General features: G+C 36.7%; 1 protein-coding gene across 1 annotated transcript; it reads left to right on the top strand.

Annotated features, from left to right (window-relative positions):
• The first annotated feature begins 3,870 nt into the window (after positions 1 to 3,870).
• LOC114356302 (uncharacterized) lies at positions 3,871 to 20,654 on the top strand. The gene is made up of 4 exons (XM_028309389.1): positions 3,871 to 4,087; positions 8,369 to 8,517; positions 14,973 to 15,124; positions 20,536 to 20,654. The coding sequence occupies exons 1-4, from the start codon at positions 3,996 to 3,998 to the stop codon at positions 20,614 to 20,616; spliced, it is 474 nt and encodes a 157-aa protein (XP_028165190.1). The 5' UTR covers positions 3,871 to 3,995; the 3' UTR covers positions 20,617 to 20,654.
• The last annotated feature ends 681 nt before the right edge of the window (positions 20,655 to 21,335 follow it).

The following is a 21,335-nucleotide window of genomic DNA, read 5'->3' as shown; positions in this document are numbered from 1 at the left end:
TTATTTATTAAATTCAGTCATACAGCACAATCTGGGGGCTTAGTGTGAGTTTGCATCAAACGTTGACACTTTTTACGCGCTCACTAGTGACGACGTTTGGTGTAAACTCACACTAAGCCCTTTGATACAAAAGACGTCGTGTTAAGGAACTAAAATTCCAATTTTCCCCCTTTAGGAGGTAGGTAGTTTGTAAGGGAAAGATAGGAGTGCCGCCAAAAATATAAAAAAACTTCTTACAGACGAAATAAGATCACAAAGACTTTTGTTTTAAATTATGTTACGTTAATAGTAAGACTCTATTTGCAAAAACAACTAAATTTTTGCTTTCAATTCATTGCCAAACGATTTTTTTTGCTTAGGCCAAAGGTCAATTGGCAGAGAATTCCCAATGGCATAAAGTTCGCCTCGTTTACCTATTATATGGTATTAAAGCTTAAATAAAAAGACATAGTTTAAGATGGAAGAGCAGTCGTCCGGCAAGCGAAAGGTCGTGAGTTCGATTCCCGCCTTAGGCAGTACGATTTTTTCAAGTTGTTTATTATAATTTAGTCTAAGCTTATAGTCTGATGTGCTGGTGTGTTTTCTATTAAAATCTAATTTTCCAGACTACGGAATAAGTACAGTGTAACCTTGCCCTTTCAACCAAACCCCTAATTACACTACACAAAAACATATTATTATACTAAGAAACAAAGTGCGGTGGTAATGTGTTATGCATTATAAATTAATAAAATTAGCCCTTACTCGGGTAATCTTTTTATAATGGCGGCTGTGGGCCGTGTATCATGGATTAGGCTGGCAAACAAAGTTAATGTGTTGGGAAGTTATTAACAGTAAAGCCATGATAAAAATATTGAGGTTTTACTTCAGACGCGAGAAACTTTCTTTTTCTTGGCTTTCGGGTGGGAAACTTTCAGCCATGTTTAAATTAAACTTTTAGCTAAAACCTATTTGGAAATAAAAAAATAAAAAACTGCAGACCGAAAACAATATCTGCAAAAACAAAAATTACAAACGTACCTACACGGTGCTTTTACGATTTAAAAAGCCTTGTCTTAATCCAATAAAATTAAGGATAGAATTACGCAAAAAAAAATCTCCATTGTTTTAAAACCCTTCTGTAAACTTCTCAAATCAATCGCATTCAACATTTATTTTATGAATACTGGTTAATTACGAATTAGGCGCGATTCGGACCGCGCTGTCAAATTAAATTTGAAAAAGGAACGCGGCCATTATGAATTCAAAAGAGGTGTTCTTTAATTTGGCCGCAATCATTCCGGCGGGAAAAGGGACTTTATGTTTATTTTATTATGTGCTATTGTTGCGTTTTATTTGTTTCCTGAACGTAGTTAGGAATTTCTGAACGTGGATTTAATTTTTAGTGGGCAATCAAACTCTTTTGTTGAAACTCAAAGATTTCTAAACTTTTAAGCAGTATACAGACAAGCGGTTTTGAATAAAATTATGCGTTCAGTGTACAATGAAGGATATTAAAAAAGAAAACATAGTTAATTATACAAAACTCTTTTACAATACCTACAATCTTTAGCTATATTAACAGGGGACAGGGCCGATAAAAAAAAAAGATTTAGTACTGTGTAGGTATACATATAGTGCTTTGATAACATCTAACCAAGCGGCCGTTTATTTCAGACTGATTCTACATACATTTTTAAAGTAAAAGTTTTTTTACTACCTTAATGTAATTATCTGTTTACTTAAATCCTTCTTTATCCATAGTAAAAACTTTCTTATTATTACAAGAATAGTTTTAAAAGCATATCAACTTCCTATAATAGATAATAATAGGTATACTTATCAGGGATCCGATCAGCAAACTTAGTGGGATCTAAAACAATAGCAATGCGAATGGTATACCCTTTCTTGGAAACTTAATCAAACCCTTTAAAGGGAACTATTATTACCATAGATTAGTAGATTGGGAGCTAAATTAACCATAACTGAGGGTAGGATGGAAGTGTTACGTCATTGCTAATGGATTAATGGATATGTCAGCTTGGTCACGGGTTTGATTCTCGCTAGTGGAAAATAATAGTGTAATAAGTACGAATGGGAGTAAAGAAGGACATTAAAAAAAACATAGTACCTATTTAGGTGCTAACAGCCTAAAATAAAAAGAACAGTGATCGAACTCTCATTTCTGCTTAGCCCAAACGCCCCAAGGTTGACTGGAAGACAATATTATGGCGCACTGTTTAAGCGCAACCAATGTGGCTATGAGTTTTAAATAAATGACGATGTATCCCAAGGAAATTGAACGCGGATCTCCGGCATGGTTTTTCATTACGTATTTTCACCACCATTACAAGGTATTTTCTTAGATTAAATAGCAAAACCTATCGTAATCATTGAGAATGAATTGAGTAGATCTTTGCGTGCTGTGTAGCAATTTTCTTGTACGGACCCCTGTAGTGGATGTGCGTTACGGAACCCTGTAAAATTGGAAAACAATCCGCGTCTCACGAACAAATCTGTACCCCCAGTGAAAACGGAGTTAAGTCGAAAATGGTGATTTTTGGGAAATCGCATTTGAAGTTAAAAAAAATCCTGCTTCGTCGCTATTAGAGATAACTTGGTGAAATATTTTTTAGGTGAAAGGTAATGTTAGATATAATTAGGCAGTGTGCCAGTTTGGCAAATATAGCATGTAGTTTTTTCGTAATTAAATAAAAACCCAGTTATATCGCCATGCACGGCAACTTTACATTCGTGTAAAGTGATGTAATGGGACATAAATCATTTTACACCACACTGAATTGACCACCCGCTAACAAGTGTAAAGTGATACATTTTACGCCATTTCTGTTGATATTTTTTTGTTTCTTTAATTTTAGAAAAAGTTGTAAAACAAACATTAGTAATTACACTATGAGGAATCATTATTTCAGGTTATTTAGGGTAAATCGTCCAAAAATTTCTACTTATATCAATATACACCAATTTTGTGATGAGAAAAAAAATGTGTAAACTGATCTAACTAACATAATAGCGATCTAAGTATCCTAATAATTATGTGTAAAGTGATATAAGTGGCGATTGTAAAGGAATAAGTAACTGATAACATTTTACACATGTACGAAACTTTTGTGGTTAATGGTATTAGTCTAATTGAATCATTATACACAAAATAAATAATCATTTGTCTTTTACTTTTTGTGATATAAATTAAGTTACATTCTTTTTCACCAACCAACAATACATAGTTTTTTTTGTGTATATTAATATGAGTCATCTTATATTGTTAATCACAAATTCAATCTGAACAACTTCAATCGTGTAAAAAGTAGTAACACGAGTCGTACCTCTTGACACAATAAAAAATTGAAAGAAGCCTCCGGTACACTTTGTTAAAAGTAGACATGTATCAATATACACGAAAGAAAACTCAAAATTGGTTCACAAAGCCTTACTTGTATCATTTGGCACAAAATTATTTTCTTTTCTATACGTCGTAGAAACATACCGATTAGATACAAAAATAGCTAATTTTTCAGAGATTCACATTATGTTATAAAGTCAATTTTGATCTAAGTCGAGTTAGATCCCTTTTCACTGGGGGTACAGAAATAATGTGGCCGTAAAATCTTAACTATTGTGCAACATCCTTTACATTAAAAACCTAAATTTTTCCACATAAAACCTATATAGTTCCAAAATACTGGACTGTCCTGTCGATGACATTGACAGTGGGGCGCCACCGTCAATACCGGATCGCTGATTCAGATTTTTGACATGTTGGAAACCATATAGTTGAACGATGGTAGCGCCCCCCTGTCATTGAGTTTGGCGGGACAGTTCAGCGTGGGTCATCTATACCACACTGACAGCTGCCATTAAAATGTCAAAACTCATAACCAACTAAAATGACCACCAAAATGTGATTTTGCCCGATATTTAAACCAAAAATCCACCAACACCATCAAATTCACCACCGGTCCATACAATCCATAGAGTTGATTCGATTATCCAAAATGGGTAAACTGCCATACATGTACACAGATTCGGATGAGACAGAAGAAACCTCCAGCTCGGTGGAGAATGTGAAGAAGAAGAAAAAGTTCTCGTGAGTAATAAAAGTAATAGACTGTTCCCACCTCCCGTTCCCACCTCTCGTTCCCACCGCTGCAACTCCTGTGTAGCCAGGATCTTCAGCTTGACCGCCAATAAAAACCCAACCAGTGAAGCTCAAGTTTGTCCCAATCTTTGTGATATTACTTAATCTTTCTGTTGATATTAGACATGAGTAAGTATGCATTTTATAATTTACGAAATACCTATGAAGTTAACATTAAATTTTTGCGCGTACGTGTAGTTTTACTGTCACAGTTGTAATAATAGTAATAAATAAAAAAAATGCTAGTTATACAATGAAACCCTTTATTTTGATACCGTACTCGATAGGTTTTGAGATTTTTTTTAAATTCACTATGATGCCTAAAATCGGCCATTATTCGGCATGTGACGATGCACAGCATCTGGTGAGAGATGCGTCTACTTCCGGTGTAGTTTTTTACCTTTTTATACCTTAAATGACGTCATTTCCGCAATTATTTAATAGGAATTGATTTGACTTACTTCCGTTTGCCGCCATTTTAGTCACCTGGGGGCGAGCTTGCTCGGAGTTCTTCATAGCGTCTTTAACTTCCAAACTAGCAACATCGTAAGCAGAAACTCTGCTCAGATTTTTACTGAAATAATTTATTTCTCAAGGTTCTTATACTAAGTTTAAAATTAAAAAGTGCAATTGACCGCGCGTGTGTGACCACGAACGACATGTACGTGATGGTGGTTGGCGCAAAAGGGGACGAGTGTCTTCCGGACGACGAGCAGGTGGACCCAGAGCGTCGGATACCGGAGAAACTCGGACCCCGGCGAGATTCAAAACGGATGAAACGAGGTACGTGGGATTCTGATAGCTTTAACACTCTTTTCGATCAAATGAGCATTCTCGCGAATCTCTATATTGTATTAATAGATTGAATAACGTACCCACAACCATCTTATCCAATTTTAACGGCGGCCCCGTCAGCCCCAATCGCAAACATTACCAATCAAAATACGTTGTTAGCATCACCACAATCGAACGATAACTCTTTCTGGTACGAGTTTCTTAATAAATACCCATTTAAACTACAACTATTAGTAGACTGGGTGGCCAACCCCAACACTGAGCCAGCTTACAGCTTGAATTATTAAATTCTAATGTTTTTTGCAAATCAAGAAGCTTAATAAGTATGAAAAAATGTGCTAAGTGCATCGAACATGTATACTTTTATTTTGCAACAACATATAATGATAATGACAATTTATTCTAAACCGTCTAATCAAATTAAACTAAAAATGCCTCCATCTGCATTTGTGAACACTAAAGATGCAGAATAAATGTCGAAATTAAGAAAATTCGAAATTAAAAAAAACGTCATCGGCATCGCTATTGCGTAAAAAATTAAGTGCGTGTCGTGCCACGCGCAGTGTAGGGTTCCGTAGTTGTCTGTCGTTACCACAATATACCTATTTCAGAAGCAAGCAATTACTTCATCTAAAGTCACTTTTCATATTTTCTTCTAAGGAATTTTTACTGCTTAAGAAATTGTATAATACATGAGTCAAATGACTATTACTCTTAAACTAAGTAATGTATCTTAACCGTTATAGTTTTCCTTGAAAAAAATCATACCCACTTAACATGCAGGGGAGCTACCCTAGATTTTTTTATGAACATTTTATTTTACCGTTTTGTCGGCGTGATTAATATAAATACCTTCACAAAATTACAGCTCCCCAGTACCAATAGTTTCCAAGCGAAACCTCGGACAGACAGACAGACATGTCGAAACTATAAGGGTTCAGGACTACGGAAACCTAAAAAATGACATTACATACATATGAAAATATTATGTATTTGTAGTTAAAGTGACCAATAGTCAAATTTGACAGATGTCAAATGACAAGTGGTTAAATAACAGAATTTTTTTTTATAACAATGTTTAACTTGACTTTTAATACATTTTTTAACTATTAGTTTACATTTTATTTATATTTAACCATTAGTAGCAAAATTTAACAATTAGTTATTTTAACTATGAATCAAAAACTGGTCCTAGGTTGAAGCAATTGCTTGTCTTACTAAACGACGGGAAGCTACGGAACCCTGCACTGCGCGTGGCACGACATTGGGTTACTGATTTTTTCATATAAATCTAATAGACTCGAAGCATAGACATTGCAAAATAGGCATTTTATTAAATATCACGTGAGATTAGGGGGGTGGGGGAGGGGGTCAGGCAAAATCTCACCAAATCTCACCAAGGGGGGCGGGGGGGTTGAAAAATGGCCAAAATTGTCTCACGTAATTTATGGACGCCCCCTTTGCTGTCCCGTTTCTCACTACAGCAAAAGGTACCTGCTTAGCACCTCGAAGTGACCTTTCTGGCTTTTCTTAGCTCTTTTCTTAGGGTTCGAGACCGACCCTCAAAATACAGAATCTCCACCATGTTCTTACCACATGGTGACCTCCACGTCAGGATCAGGTAACATGTAACTTTTTAGTATGTTGAGTTGAGGGTAATAAGGTATCGTTCCTAAAACATACCTGGCAAAAATCCACTTTAAAAACTTACAAAATAACCTGGCCTTGGTGGTTAAACTAATGGCCTAAGGAAAACAGTCGTAGCTATATTCTTACCTCTTGAAGCTCGACAGCAAGATTTATTTGCTAGACTAAATCGTTTATCTACTCTTCTACTACCTTTATGCCCTGTGGGTCTAGACAAAATTTACTTTAAAATCGCAAACCAGTCGAAGGATGGTCGATTAGCCTTCTTTTTTCTATACGAAGTTATAACGTATCCAATTTTCGATTCGATCAAAAAGTGCTACTTGTCTAGGGGGGCTGGTATTACTAATCTAAAACTATATTAAAGATAACTTTAATTTTCTTACTAAGCATAAAAGCTTAACCAATTTCACTTCCTGATAAAGGCCTTAAACCCAACAGTAGGTATCTAAAATGTGACCTTTACGAGGCTTCTCGTAGACTAGCTTATGTATATTTTTCTCCTACCATCTACATCAGCTGCTGACATGACAAAACATAGTCTCACCTGAATAATTTCAAGATTAAGTTAATAAACCTTGACCTACGAGTAAGTTCGGCACCGTTACGGCATCATACAAACAACTGGGAAAAATGACAGCAAATCCCAAAAAACAACATAGGTATGCCCTTGCTACGGTTGCGTAAGTTACTGGAATCAGGCGAGCAGAGGCGAACAGCGGAATATAATAACACATTATTTATTTATTTTTTTTTTTTCAACACCAAGTAATGCTAGGAATCTACATGGATAAAAACAGTATAAAAGTGTACAGATAAAGGTTGTTGGATTTAAAACCTCTCCTGGCATTGTTGACTTCGTTCTGGCATCTTTAATTTGGGTGATATTTAGCCATAGATGAAATTATTTGATGAGATATTGGTGTAGGCAGAACAATAATAGCAATATTATAAGGCAGACACTTTTATTAACTGATCTACGACCGATACACCAAATAACATATTATTTAATTAATAACTTTCAATCAACAGATCTAAAGCATGCATGTTGGATACTCTTCAATCACATCGTACGCCTGTATTATAAACTTATGTTGATGACTCGCATGAATCTTACTGCCATACGGGCAAATTATATCAATACACACTCAATCTGCATTTTAATGAGGAAAGAATTTCTGAATTCAGTTCAGTAGCTTTCCAGTTTATTCATTTCAAACATACAAAAGTACAAACCCTCCTACTTTGTGATATTAGTGCTGCTCTCACTGTGCATTTAGAACAAAACATGTTAATACCCTGAAATTAATCATGTTCTAATCTAGTTCTGTTACAGAAACTCGAAAACTTTCATCACATAGCGCCATTGGTAAGTAGTCACCAGGAGCTAATAAACAAGTCTCTCACCAGATGCTGTGCATCGTCACATGCCGAATAATAGTACAAGTTTTACAAAACAATAAAACTTGTATTATTGAGCAGAGACGATGCACAGCATCCCAAGAAGGCCTCCTGGTGAGCTCTCTATGAAGAACTCCGAGCAAGCTCGCCCCCAGGTGACTAAAATGGCGGCAAACGGAAGTAAGTCAAATCAATTCCTATTAAATAATTGCGGAAATGACGTCATTTAAGGTATAAAAAGGTAAAAAACTACACCGGAAGTAGACGCATCTCTCACCAGATGCTGTGCATCGTCTCTGCTCAATAATACAAGTTTTATTGTTTTGTAAAACTTGTACTATTTTACTTTTTCCAATTTTAGCTTGTAACAAATTATAATTATTACAGAATCCTAAAGTATACTACCGGCAATATAAAGAAAAAGAAATGCAAACTGCACAGCAAGTCCGAACCGGACGATTCTGACTACCGGAGCCGTAGTGGGCAACGCATACGCAGGTTACACGGCATCTTGAAGAACGACAAGGAGAAAGACTGTTAGTACATCTGCTTTTGGCGATTAGTTCTAAAAGTGGCAAAGAGATGGCACTGTGCCTTATTACATCGCGGTGTCGCCCAATTTTGGTTAGATGTAATAAGCTAATTGAAATCTAAAAACCTATGATTTCATCACTTGGATTTCGATATATTATAGTATGTAAATGATACCTAAATGCTGTCCTAATCTGACGTAGTTGTAAATAGTTTGAATTATAAAATCGCATAAAATAAGTTTAGTTTTACGCGATGGAGTAACAAAAAACTGTCTGTTCACAACTGATTAATCTGATTATGGATAGAACACATCTTGCCATTTTGGTCGTAGTTGTAATAAATTATCATAACGCTTGCATGCGCATATTGCTCATATTGGTTGCCTAGACCACTTTTTACAATGCTATTTCGGATGCAAGGTCATGTAATTTAAAAACAAAGTATTTACCATTGTAAAGTTATCCTACGCTCAAAGAGATAAAGTCTACATTATAATGGAGCGAAAAATCGATGCAGCCAGACAGGCCGACCCATCTTTAATGCGTGTGGTGACGTAGTAGTGACGTCATTTGGTCCAAAACAAAGTCAGTTTTCGTCCTCAAATAACAAGACTCGTTAGCTCAGTAGGTTAGAGCGCCGATATAAAAATTCACTTGACCATCGGAGGGCGGAGGTTCAAATCCTTCACGAGTCAAATTATTATTTTTTTGTTTTTCACCGACTTTAAAAAATAGGAGGTATTCAAAACAGTTGTCTTTTTACCACAAAATGAAGAATAACTTATTTGTTTTTACTAATTACGGTTGTATCTATCACATTATCACAGTCTGGTCTTACAAACATGCTAGTATTGTGTGATATAGGTAAATGCATTCTTGATTTATTAAGCCAAAGATATTCTCTAAAAAAACAATAGCTTATTATTAAGCGTAAATAAATGCGATTTTCCGACGAAAATGTATTGTTTGATTTGCTCGCGACTGTACTTGATTGATGACTGGCATTATAATAACAAATTGAGTTTTGGAATTCGTTCGTTCGTTCGTTTCAGCCAAATGACGTCCACTGCTGGACAAAGGCCTCCTCCAAGGTTTTCCACGATGCACGGTCCTGCGCTGCCCGCATCCAGGCTCTTCCCGCGACCTTTACCAGATCGTCGGTCCACCTAGTACGAGGCCTGCCCACGCTACGTCTTCCAGCCTTCCAGTCTTCAGTTTTGGAATTATTCTACAGTAATACATGTGCCAATCTTATTAAAGTTCACTATTCTTTCTACCTTCTTCGAATCGTAGCTTACTCATTTCTTGAATGAATCAACTGGTGTGTGACGTCATTTGGTCCAAAACAAAGCCAGTTTTCGTCCTCAAATATCAAGACTCGTTAGCTCAGTAGGTTAGAGCGCCGATATAAAAAATCACTTGACCATCGGAGGGCGGAGGTTCAAATCCTTCACGAGTCAAATTATAATTACTTTTTGTTTATAAACAACTTTAAAAAATAGAAGGTTTTCAATACAGTTGTCTTTTTACCTGACAGCACCAGAAGGAGGGTTATGTTTTTTTAACGTTATTCTTACGTAGATAACGAAGTTAACCTTTTAGTATTGTTTGGATGGTGTTACCACAAAATAAAAAATAATTTATTTGCTTTTATTAATTAATACGCTTGTTAATCCAAAACATTACCAGTCTTACAAAACATGGTAGCATATTGTGATATAAATGCATTCTTTTGATTTAAGGCTATAATTGTCTAAAAATTTTACTTCTTAATTCAATACATTAAGTACTATTTTGCAACGAAAATGTCTATTCTTTTATGCTCGCATCTGTACTTGATCGATGATTGGCGTTACAATAGCAAAACAAAGATTTGTGATATTCCAGAGTAATACTTGTGCCGACACAATAAAGTTCACTTTTCTTTATACCCTCATCGATTCGTAAGCTTACTCATTGAATGAGCAACTGGTGTGTGACGTCATGTTTCTGGACGCCAAGCTAGTTTTGGTCCGCGTCGAGCAAGACTCGTTAGCTCAGTAGGTTAGAGCGCCGATATAAGCTTTCACTTGACCATCGGAGGGCGGAGGTTCAAATCCTTCACGAGTCAAAAAATCTTTTGTTTTTTTAGCATTTTACGTAACCTATTTTTGATAGCTATGTCTTTAGTTTGACAGCGTTTTTTTATCCACAACGGAATAAAAAAAAAGCCTGTATCTCACATGATGGATAGTGATGATCAGGCTGAAGGTGGAAGTGATCTCCGGGAATACTCAAGCACATCAAATGTAATTAATACCATAACAGTTAATTAGGATTTTTGCATTAAACATGCTAAAAGGTTGACTGAGAGATAATGCCACATTGTCTTAAGGCTAGGATTTACCGCCTCGATGCCGTGCATTTGTTTACCTCAACCCCCGCACACCTCGCACTGATACTCGCGCTGACACTCGCGCGACGCGTTGACGCCACAGTGTAAAAACAAACCGTAAGTTGGATGACGGTTTACGTAATCTTCAAATAGTTAATAAATAAATAATAAAATTAAATATCCTTCGACATAATATTTTAACACTGCGCCTCTAGTCTCAAACTAAGCAAAGCTTGTACTATGGGATATGAAAATACTTAAATAACATAACATAATAAAAAAAATATTATGGTTAGAAACCGTGCATAGTGCAGTCCACACAGCTTATGACCGCAGTCTGTGGAGGAACACTATCTGTGGTCGCGATCCTCATCAGTGAGGGACCGAGGAAGAAGAAGAATGGTTAGAAAACACCCAGCCCGAAACAAATATTATTATAATGTTCATGCACACAAATGTTTGTCAATCAATAATGTCAAATGAAAGATGATAATATTAAGTCAAACAAATACTTTTTACCGACAAAAATAGTAAATGATCACAAAAATTTAAATTCCATTTTAATATGAAATACTAATGTTCTTTTACATTTTGCTATTCTATTTAAGCAAATGACTCTAAATTAATCATTGTAAACCCAGAAATAGTAAACAATCCTCAAAACAACTTGCCTAGAGGTCCTCGTCTGACCTTTTAGAATTTGTAACTCAGATTCAAGCAGTAAACTTCTAAAATAATTATTTATGGTATCAATTAAATAACTGTATCGCCATCTAGTTTTATAATTCAGCATGTTTAAAAATTTGTGAAACATCAGAATTGATGACTCGCCTTATATTCTTTCATCATCAAAAAGTACCTAAAATTATCATCTAATTGTAAATTATGGCAACTATTTCCTCATAATTATTTGAAAATATAAGGCAAAAATGTTTAAGTTTTACAAAACTATGAAGAGCAGATATCTCGAAAACCATACAAGATATTATCGAAAAACTTGACTGATAAAAGTAGTAAATTAAATGAGTTTTCATTTTGTTGCAATAGTCATATCGCTAGGACGCATAGTTATTTATTTAGACAGTTTCTGAGATATAAGCGAAAAACCCAATAATGGGACCTTCAAAGGCTGCGATCGAGAACTTTTGTCATTCACTTAAGTTACAAGTGTTTTATAAGTTCGGCGATTTTTGTTTGTTAGGAAAAATGGATAAAAAAATCAAAATCAAAAATATTTATTCAGTTTAGACCACAAGTGGCACTTATGAACGTCAAAATATAGTAAATAATAAAAAAAAGAAAAGGTAGCCCTTATGGGGTACTATACATATGTCTCCTTACCTTTTGGGCCCTACCAGCGCTTCGACACAAACATATGGCAAGTGCTGAGAAGAAACGCCGGAACAAACTCCTTACGATCAAAGAATTTGAATCAAGTTTTGCTTATAAAATGAAATTAAAAGTGTTTGAAATGTTAAAAATGGACTTTGGTGAGTCTGCTGTGAGTGAATCAAGGGTTTACGAGTGGTAAAATCGTATCTAAGAAGACCATGAAGGCATAGAAGATGACGAGCGCTCTGGACGCACCAGCATATCAACAACCGATGAAAATGTGAAAAAACAGAAAGAAGTGGTTATGAAACACCGTCGAATCACAATTTTATTGGGGAAGATGCTGATGATGTTAGCATATCGTTTGACTCCATGCTATGAATATTTTTTGGATTTTTGTCGGTATGAAACACATGGCAACAAAATTGCTGAATTTTGAGCGAAAGTGGCGGCAAATTTTTGCTAAAACAATACTGTAACAATGTTCCAGTCTCCAAATTTACCAGAAATGGCTGTGTATGACTAGTTTCTATTTCCGTGAATAAAAATAACTTTAAAGGGTCATCGTTTTACAGACATAAGTGACATTAAACACGCGTCGCCGATCGATGTAAAGGCTATCTCAAAGATCGACTTTGAGAAGTATTTTGAGAATTGGAAGAAGCGCTAACACACGTGTATAATGTATAATAGGGACTATTTTAAAAGTTTAAATACTAATGTAGATCAATAAATAAATACTTTTCTGAAAAAACGAAAATTCCCGTTATTTTTTTAACAGATTAGTACATAGGGTTGCCAGGTCCAAAATCACAAAAGCCGGACTCTGTGCCTCATTTGGCCGCACATTTTACTTTAAAATTAGTGTCATAACTCACGAAGTACTATCATCATCGGTTGCCCAACATCCTGATGCGTGCGCATGATATTATTCCGTAGCTCGGATTTCTTTCGCATAAAAAGCCTAACAAAAGCCGGACAGGCTGGACAAGACAATATTTGGCCAGACAAGACCGTAAAAAGCCAAACATGTCCGGCTAAAGCCGGACACCTGGCAACCCGATACATACATATATAAATGATGTCATATTAATCAAATTTACTAAATCATAATTATTTCATAATAACCGGTAATTATTCATAATTTTTATCACATTTACCGTAACATATAAATCAGGAGGACAAGTCATAATAAATATTGTTCTTTATTTGACGCTTTCTTTGGAATAGTTAAGTGGCATTTAAAAGAAGGCGAATTAGTATATTAGAACTTTAGAAGCCTTTTATATTCCCGTGGCTTAGTTTTAAAATCAAGGTTAGATACCGTGGAAAAATAATAATAATAAACAAATTTATTTCTGTATAAAAACAGCCTAAAATATTATTATATCAGAGGCTTGACTCACAATTTCCCATAAATAAATTAATTTTAACTCATTGGTTTTATTTTGGAAAATGTACTATGTATCATGATTGAAAATTCTTAGCTTTCTCCAGTAATACTGATATTATTATACTGTGACTCGCCACCCGCCAGACAGAGGCGATTTTGTCAAAAATATTGACAAGTCGCGAACTGTCACAGGAATAAAACTGACACGCGTCCGTCCTCCGTAAGCGCCACCGCGCGACTGATTAAGATTGTCCAAGCCGTCATGGCCGATTTTTTCACATTTTTTCAACATAGTAACTAAATAAGACGCAATAACAAAAGTTTGAAAAGTTGTCGACCTAGAAAATACAAAGTCCTATCTATTAGTATATATTTTAAGTGTAAAATGTTAAAAATGAATATATGAGAGTAAAACAAAAAAGCCGTCGACGTACTTCTTTGGGATTTTTTTTATCGGACAAACTATGCAATATCGTGTTTTGGAAAAGTTGTCGCCCTAGTTAAAGACATTAACTTACTCGTACAATTTTTTGTTTGCTAAAATATCTTTTCATTTAGAAGCTATCTGCAAACAAAATCGGTCAAATATCGACAATTTGGGAAATCATGGCCTTAAGTTTGCCTTTTGTGCTTTGTTATGTGCCGTGCCATTTTTTTCATTAAAGTCACTATTTAAGTAGGTATTACAGGTCTAGCGCTTAAATCAGTTAGTGTCTGAGGTATGAGAGCGGTACCGCTACCGCTCAAACGTCAGTGAGACTTCAGATTTGTATGATCAGTGGGTCTAGACAAAGTGCAAATTATAATCGCAAACCAGTCGATAAGTGGTCGAAAAGCCCCTTTTTTGTATGGAGTTTTGACGGATTCGATTTTCGATTCGATCAAAAAGTGCGTTTTGTCTAGGGGGGCAGATGATGATACAATCATTCAGATGGCACGGGAGGTGTGACAGTGACATCTCGTGACGTGACAGATCACGTCCACTCCCGTGCCGCTCCCATAATAATTCAGGCACTGACTGAGTTTGGAGAGCGCAATAGCGCCACATAAAAGATGTCCTCGTGATCAAAAGATGGGTCAGCAACCGTGGACAAACTGGGCATAGGCGGAAATCGGGTCAAGGCCTCGCTACACCGGTACTTCCTCTATGCTCAGAGAGATGGACATTCGTGGTTATTTTAGTGGGTAGCGCCCCGCCCTTCTGGCGGGGAGAGCCCCACATTACCCGTCGCCATGACCACAGCGGTGGGTATGCAGTTTTATGCATTTTTTCCACGTAAAAAAAAGGCACTGACTATTTAATGTGGGTTCAAATCCCACCCGAGGCAATTTTAAATAACACCTGCTCCTCAATTCTAGATTCAACGGATGACGACGAAGAGAGCGAGCCGTCCAAGACCAAAGCATTCAGGTCGCAAGACAAGTGCCTGGTGGGGCGGGTCCCCCGGCCTGCTGGGGTGAAGCCCGGCCGAGGCGGCGGCGTCGCTATAATCGTGAGGAAGAACGTCAGTGTGAGTGTCTTTGTTATATTGCCAAGAGACAGTTCGTTCTTTTGACCAATGGCGTCCACTGCTGGACAAACACCTCCCCCGTGGATTTCCACATCGAATGGTCTTGCGCTGCCCGCATCAAGGTACTTCCACTCAGCCTGTTTAAATCCCCTAGCAGGAGGTGAGGAGCTTGCTGAAAATAACTAAAAATAATGAATAAGTAGGTTTCCTTGTACAGTTTCAACAACGCTATTAAGTGCCAAGCACAACTTGTAAGTAGGTACCATATTGGGTACCAGATGACGTTTTTATACCTAATCATAATTATCTATACTAATATTATAAAGCTGAAGAGTTTGTTCGTTTGTTTACTTGAACGCGCTAATCTCCGGAACTACCGGTCCGATTCGAAAAATTCTTTCAGTGTTAGATAGCCCATTTATCGAGGAAGGCTATAGGCTATAATATACCATCACGCTACGAGTAATAGGTGCAGAGCAAGAATGATTTTCACGCGTACGAAGTCGCGGGCACTGCTAGTTTAAATACATAATTTGTTTTGTAAATAAATAGGCATACAAATTGTACTGTGTGAACCAGCGACCTCTGGTATACATGGGATTCCACTAGCTATCAAACCAAGCTGAGTTCATCAAAATGAAATACAATTTTATTATCCGCCATTGCTATTTACTGGCACATCCCAACTTCCCAACTAATATTATAAATGCGAAAGTAACTCTGTCTGTCTGTCTGTCTGTCTGTTACGCTTTCCCGCTTAAACCTCGCAACCGATTTTGATGAAATTTGGCATAGAGATAGTTTGAGTCCCGGGAAAGAACATAGGATAGTTTTTATCCCGGTTTTTGAAACAGGGACGCGCGCGATAAAGTTTTTCTGTGACAGACAAAAATCCACGCGGGCGAAGCCGCGGGCGGAAAGCTAGTTCACAATAAAGTTAGTTCAATGTCAAGACCCAAAGCACCAAACCCAGCTTACTTTCATCCTGCTACTCAAGTTCGATCTCAACTAGCGTATGGAATATGGATACGGCATTTCAACGTCACGCTGGGGGGGAATTGAGCTGCTGTCGATGGCCGGCTCTGGTATGACCCGCGGGGGAATCGAACGGGGGACTCGGATGTGGGAAAATTGGAGGTGGCACGTCGGTCTTGCAACAGTGATGCTTATTTTTTTTTTATTATTTTATTTATTAGGACAACCAACAAGACAAACACGCATACATGAAATTACTATAACTAAAAGTGCTTAAAACTAAGTGCTGTCTTAATTAAAGGCTGCCACGGCATGCAATGTCAATGCTTAGTCGTCATTATAGCATTTTTTTTCTAATAGAAATTGCCAGTATTTGACATTAGTAATTCCTTCTGCTGACAAGACAAAGATCAAGATACCTCATCTGAATGGCTTAAAATATTTTGATGTTACAGAATTGATTAAAAAAAGATAAAATCGTTTCCATTGCTAGGTTAGAGGTTATAGGTTAGAGAGTTGGACTTTTTTGACTCAGGTTCTAAGATTGATTCCCAGGATGGGAATTACCAGGAAGGTAATATTTATGTACTTTGTGTGTTTTTTTTGGTTCTATATTGGCTCACATAAAATTCTAAATCCTATTCTTTGTCTTACTACCGATTTGTGTTCATAATAATCTCTCTTCATAATTTGATTTTTCATAGTTTTTTTATTCATACATTTTTATTCCTACCATCGGAGCTCATAACAGTTAGTAATCATAATTTTTTTATCAATACTGTTACTACCAAGAACCATTTAAAATACATAATTTTTATTTTCAGATCTTTTTTCTTCATAACATTCATTGGTCATATTGTTTTAATTAATAATGTTGTTACTAAGAACATACTTCAACTCATAATGTTGTTGTTCAGAATAATTTACTTTATAACAGACATACTCGTATCTTTAAAAAAATCATATATAATTTAATAGAGTAGATAAGCATGCAGAGCATGCAGCATGAAAGCAAGCATGCAGCATGCATTGGTATCTCCTCGTCTCCGGCGCTGCGGGATGTGCAGCCCTTCCGCCCTTGCGTAACGAGGCTCAGGCACCCACGCTTGCTTCCGCAGCTTCGGCTTTTTGGATCGCCATCGGCGCCTTCGGCGCCTCGGCGACCAGCCTCAGCCGCTCCAGCTCACCCGGGCGCCTGAGCCTCGTTACAGCGGGCGAGGGCTGCCCTCCCTCCGCGCCTCCGGCTTTTAAATTACACTCTAGGGGTAGGGCAGACAAGACTACGTGGAGTCGGTTTTGCAGCGATTCGTTTCTGTCACGTTAGTTTTGTGGCACAAAATATTGCCTGTTTTGGACCATTTCAAATTAATTTAATGTTAAAATACGATTTAATACGAATATAGACATCATGATTTTCAATAATATGGAAAAATACACTTATGAGTAATAAATTTATGAAAACAAATATTAGGATACATCGCATTTATGAATATTATAGTTATTTATTCGAATGATTATGAGTTTCGATCATTAGTATAGAAAAATATATGAAAACAAATATTAGTAAAAACTAAGTGTATGATTAATGATATTATGAATATCAATGATTATGTTTTTAAATATGTAGGTTTTAAATTTTTTATGAAGAATTATCATTATGGTATCAAATTGTATGAGAAATATTTTCGGACCTCCAATGATAGGAATTGAAAAGTTATGTAAGAAAATGCGCTACCGTTTTTTTTGTATGTGACAGGAGTATATTTTATACGGATTTTTTATACGGATCACCATCTGATCAGTGTTTGTTTTGTATGTATGAATATGGCGGCTCATAAAGCCTGACACAGGGTCTTGACCTCAGCAGCCCACTTGACATAAAAGGAATAATAAATAAATGCTAGAATTTGGGACATCAAACATATTTAAGAAGTTATAAGTTGTTGTTGCTTACTAAATTTATGATCACTAAATGGTTATTTTTGCGATTTCATTTATTTATATTCAGGAGCAGGTTTGCATCTCAAGCGTAAAGTCTTTCTTCAAGACGATCTTATTTCAAAACGCCTTCTCCAAAATTCGTAGCTCAATAATTCGACCGGCATAGGTCCGCGATAGTTTAGAATTTTTCCCGCGTCCCGGTGGACTCCCAACGGCCGCAGGATCCGATAGTCGCGTATTGTTGAAGTCCTACAGCTACTTGTGTAAGTCCTACAGCTGGGAATATTTCATGGTAATACAACAATTTGTTTCAATTTGGTTCTATGCAGTTCTGGAGAGAAAGTTCTCTGAAAATATTTACAGATTTATAAAAGTTGGGACAATGAACTGGAGAGAATTTTCGCATAAACTTTGATATGCATAGTTTTCTAAATGCATAATGGTTTCTTAGGCATAATAATAACTTTCTCTAATTTTCAATACCATAATTTAAATAATCATAAATGTAAAGAACATATTTTTTATATACATAAAGTTTGTTTTTAATAAAATACTATAAACATAATTTAATTATTTATAACATTTAAAGTCATAAATATTGTCTATAAGAGCAACCAACATTGAAGAGTAAATAATTATGTATTTGTGATGTTGCGAACGATCCTCCTTCCACCTTTATACTCTTTCGGCTTATAGATTTGCAAAAACTAAATTCTCTGTATCATTGTCATTTTTGTTCTTAATTTTTGACCTGTCTCTTAGAAAACTTAAGCTCGTGAAAATACATTCTGTTTGATCTCGAATCCCTCTTATTTATTGTAACGCACATATTATACAGTCCACATTTCGTTTACAACATTAAGCTTGCCTGGTCTGAAATTATGTTGATCCCGACTGGCCGTGGTCTCTTCCACGTGGTACTAGTCTGCCCTATACTAGAGTGTAATTTAAAAGCCGGAGGCGCGGAGGGAGTGCGGTCCTCGCTCGCTGTAACATTTATCATGGCATGCCGGGTATATGTTACGCCAGAGCGGAAGGACCGCACTTCCCGCAGCGCCGGAGATAAGGCAATCCTAATGCTTGCTTGCATGCTTGCTTGCTTGCATGCATGCTTCCTTGCTGCTTGCTTGCATGCTTGCTTGCTGCTTGCTTGCATGCTTGCTGCTTGATTGCATGCTTGCTGCTTGCTTGCATGCTTGCTTGCTGCTTGCTTACAGGCTTGCTTGTTTGCATCCTTGCTTGCATGGATGCTTACATGCTTCCTTGCAGCTTGCTTGCATGCTTGCTTGCATGCTTGCTGTTAGATTGCATGCTTGCTGCTTGCTTGCATGCTTGTTTGCATGCTTGCTTGTCTATTCATATTTGTTAACTTATATTTTATATGTATAACATTTTTATATTTCATATTTGTTAAAATTATGGTTTTTGTATATTATGAATGGTAATATTTATGGCATTGGTTTAGATGCCAATAAATGTTATGCCTAGAAATCGTTATTAAAAAAACAAGAATACAGAAAAAATATATACTTTAGTATATATTTATATTTTAATATTATTATAATAAAAGTGGTTATGGCAAAAAAAAATATGCCTTATGATTTATTCTGTATGAACGTTATGCGAAATGATAAATATGCCAAAAATCTTTATGCACTCTTAAATTATGACAATATTTTTTATGCAACCGAATATGGACCCCATCCAAATGACGTTCACTGCTGGACAAAGGCCAAGGATTTCCACAAAGGTCTGCGCTGCCCGCATCCAGGTACTTCCTCTGACCTTCACCAGATCGTCGATCCACCCATGTTTCTCTGTGTACAAGTTATGATATTTGTGACTACTAAAATATTTGTGGTACCTATAAGTAATTGTTATGCAATTAGGTATAGCAAATACGCGTCTATCCCGCACGTCCTTAGATCTGCCCCAAGGAGCGGCCGACAGGTGTTATAAGCACAATAAAACGTTAGCACTGTAACGCCCACTACTTAGCCCGCCCCAGCTGGGAATCGAATATCGGACCTCATGCCCGAGTCGCACAGTTACGAGCTTCGCTTGATGGGAATGACAGCTCAATAAAGGATTCTCCTGCCCAGGACTTATAGCAAGTTATAGCTGTTGTATTAAGTGCGATTTAGCAAAAAAGATGCGTCATCATCATTACAGCCTCAGGACATCCACTGAACATAAGCCTCCACCAATAAATTCCATTCCACATTGACCGGTTGGTAGCGGCCTGCATCCAGCGCCTTTATGATAAGTCACCGATGCACCTTATGGGTGGACGTCACGTCATACGTTGCGGTTTTCGTGGCCTCCACTCCAGAACCTTGCTGCCCCATCGGGCGTCGGTTCTGCGTACTATGTGTCCAGCTCTTAGCCACTTCAGCTTGCTAATCCGTCAGGCTATGAATTATTCATAAATTTTGTGTAGGACTTTTAGTTTCCATACCTACTTAATATTCGTTATTTAATGTATTTTTATCCAGGGCCTGCAACCACAAGAGAGCACGACTAGCAACACCAAGCGGCGCAGGAAGAAGCGACTGGCCAGGAAGAAATCCTATTAGCACGGACAATTTCAAGCGAGGCCACGGGAACGGGGGAGAGAGGCGTACGTGGAAATTCAATGTTTTAATAAATTAGTAATTTTAATTTGTTTACGAATGCTATGCTAAACAACTGTCCTTTAGGTTGTCTGGAAAAGATCGTATTATAGCGATAAGATTAAGTGAACGAAAGTGTGGTGAACAATATAGTGTTATCTATCTAATATCGAATTGAGAGAAACGCGTATCGAAATATTTTAGTTAGTATAGTTTTGAATCGGTAGAGGTAGACAATAATTGAATGTCTTATTTAAAATAAAAAATCACGCTACTTACCTACTTAAAGATCATTTATAAATGGAAAGTGCGCATTGTACCTGAAAATTTTTAACGTTTCATCTTTTGGCAGTTGGCAGTTTTGTACCGATTCCGAAAATATTCATATTTTTTAATTATCCTAATAAATAAATCACTTAATAATTGTTCAAAATTTTAGTGCAATTTCAGTGGGAGCACTATATTGACGTATAAATAATATTTTTCAGACCACCCCAACTTACATCGAACTAAATGAAGCAAACGTCCAGTTACAAGCGTTTCCTCCTGAGCCGACAGCGAGCCGATTGAACCTTACAAAATGGTGGGTTTTACAAATTGCACCACAACTCCGTCGGGATAATGACTCGTTTTGCATAATCGAGTTGGATTATCATAACAATGTCGCGTGTATTCTTGAATCG

Source organism: Ostrinia furnacalis, unplaced genomic scaffold, assembly GCF_004193835.3.
Source record: "Ostrinia furnacalis isolate ACB-3 unplaced genomic scaffold, ASM419383v2 OfSCF2765, whole genome shotgun sequence".
Lineage (NCBI taxonomy): Eukaryota > Metazoa > Arthropoda > Insecta > Lepidoptera > Crambidae > Ostrinia > Ostrinia furnacalis.
Note: the sequence above shows the minus strand (reverse complement) of the source record. Positions and strands in the feature narration are given on the sequence as shown.

Coding starts and splice junctions, on each gene's coding strand:
- LOC114356302 (XM_028309389.1), top strand. CDS start 3,996: ATGGGTAAACTGCCATACATGTACACAGATTCGGATGAGACAGAAGAA. Junction 4,088..8,368: donor AAGAAGAAGAAAAAGTTCTC/GTGAGTAATAAA, acceptor TAATTATTACAG/AATCCTAAAGTATACTACCG. Junction 15,125..20,535: donor TCGTGAGGAAGAACGTCAGT/GTGAGTGTCTTT, acceptor ATTTTTATCCAG/GGCCTGCAACCACAAGAGAG.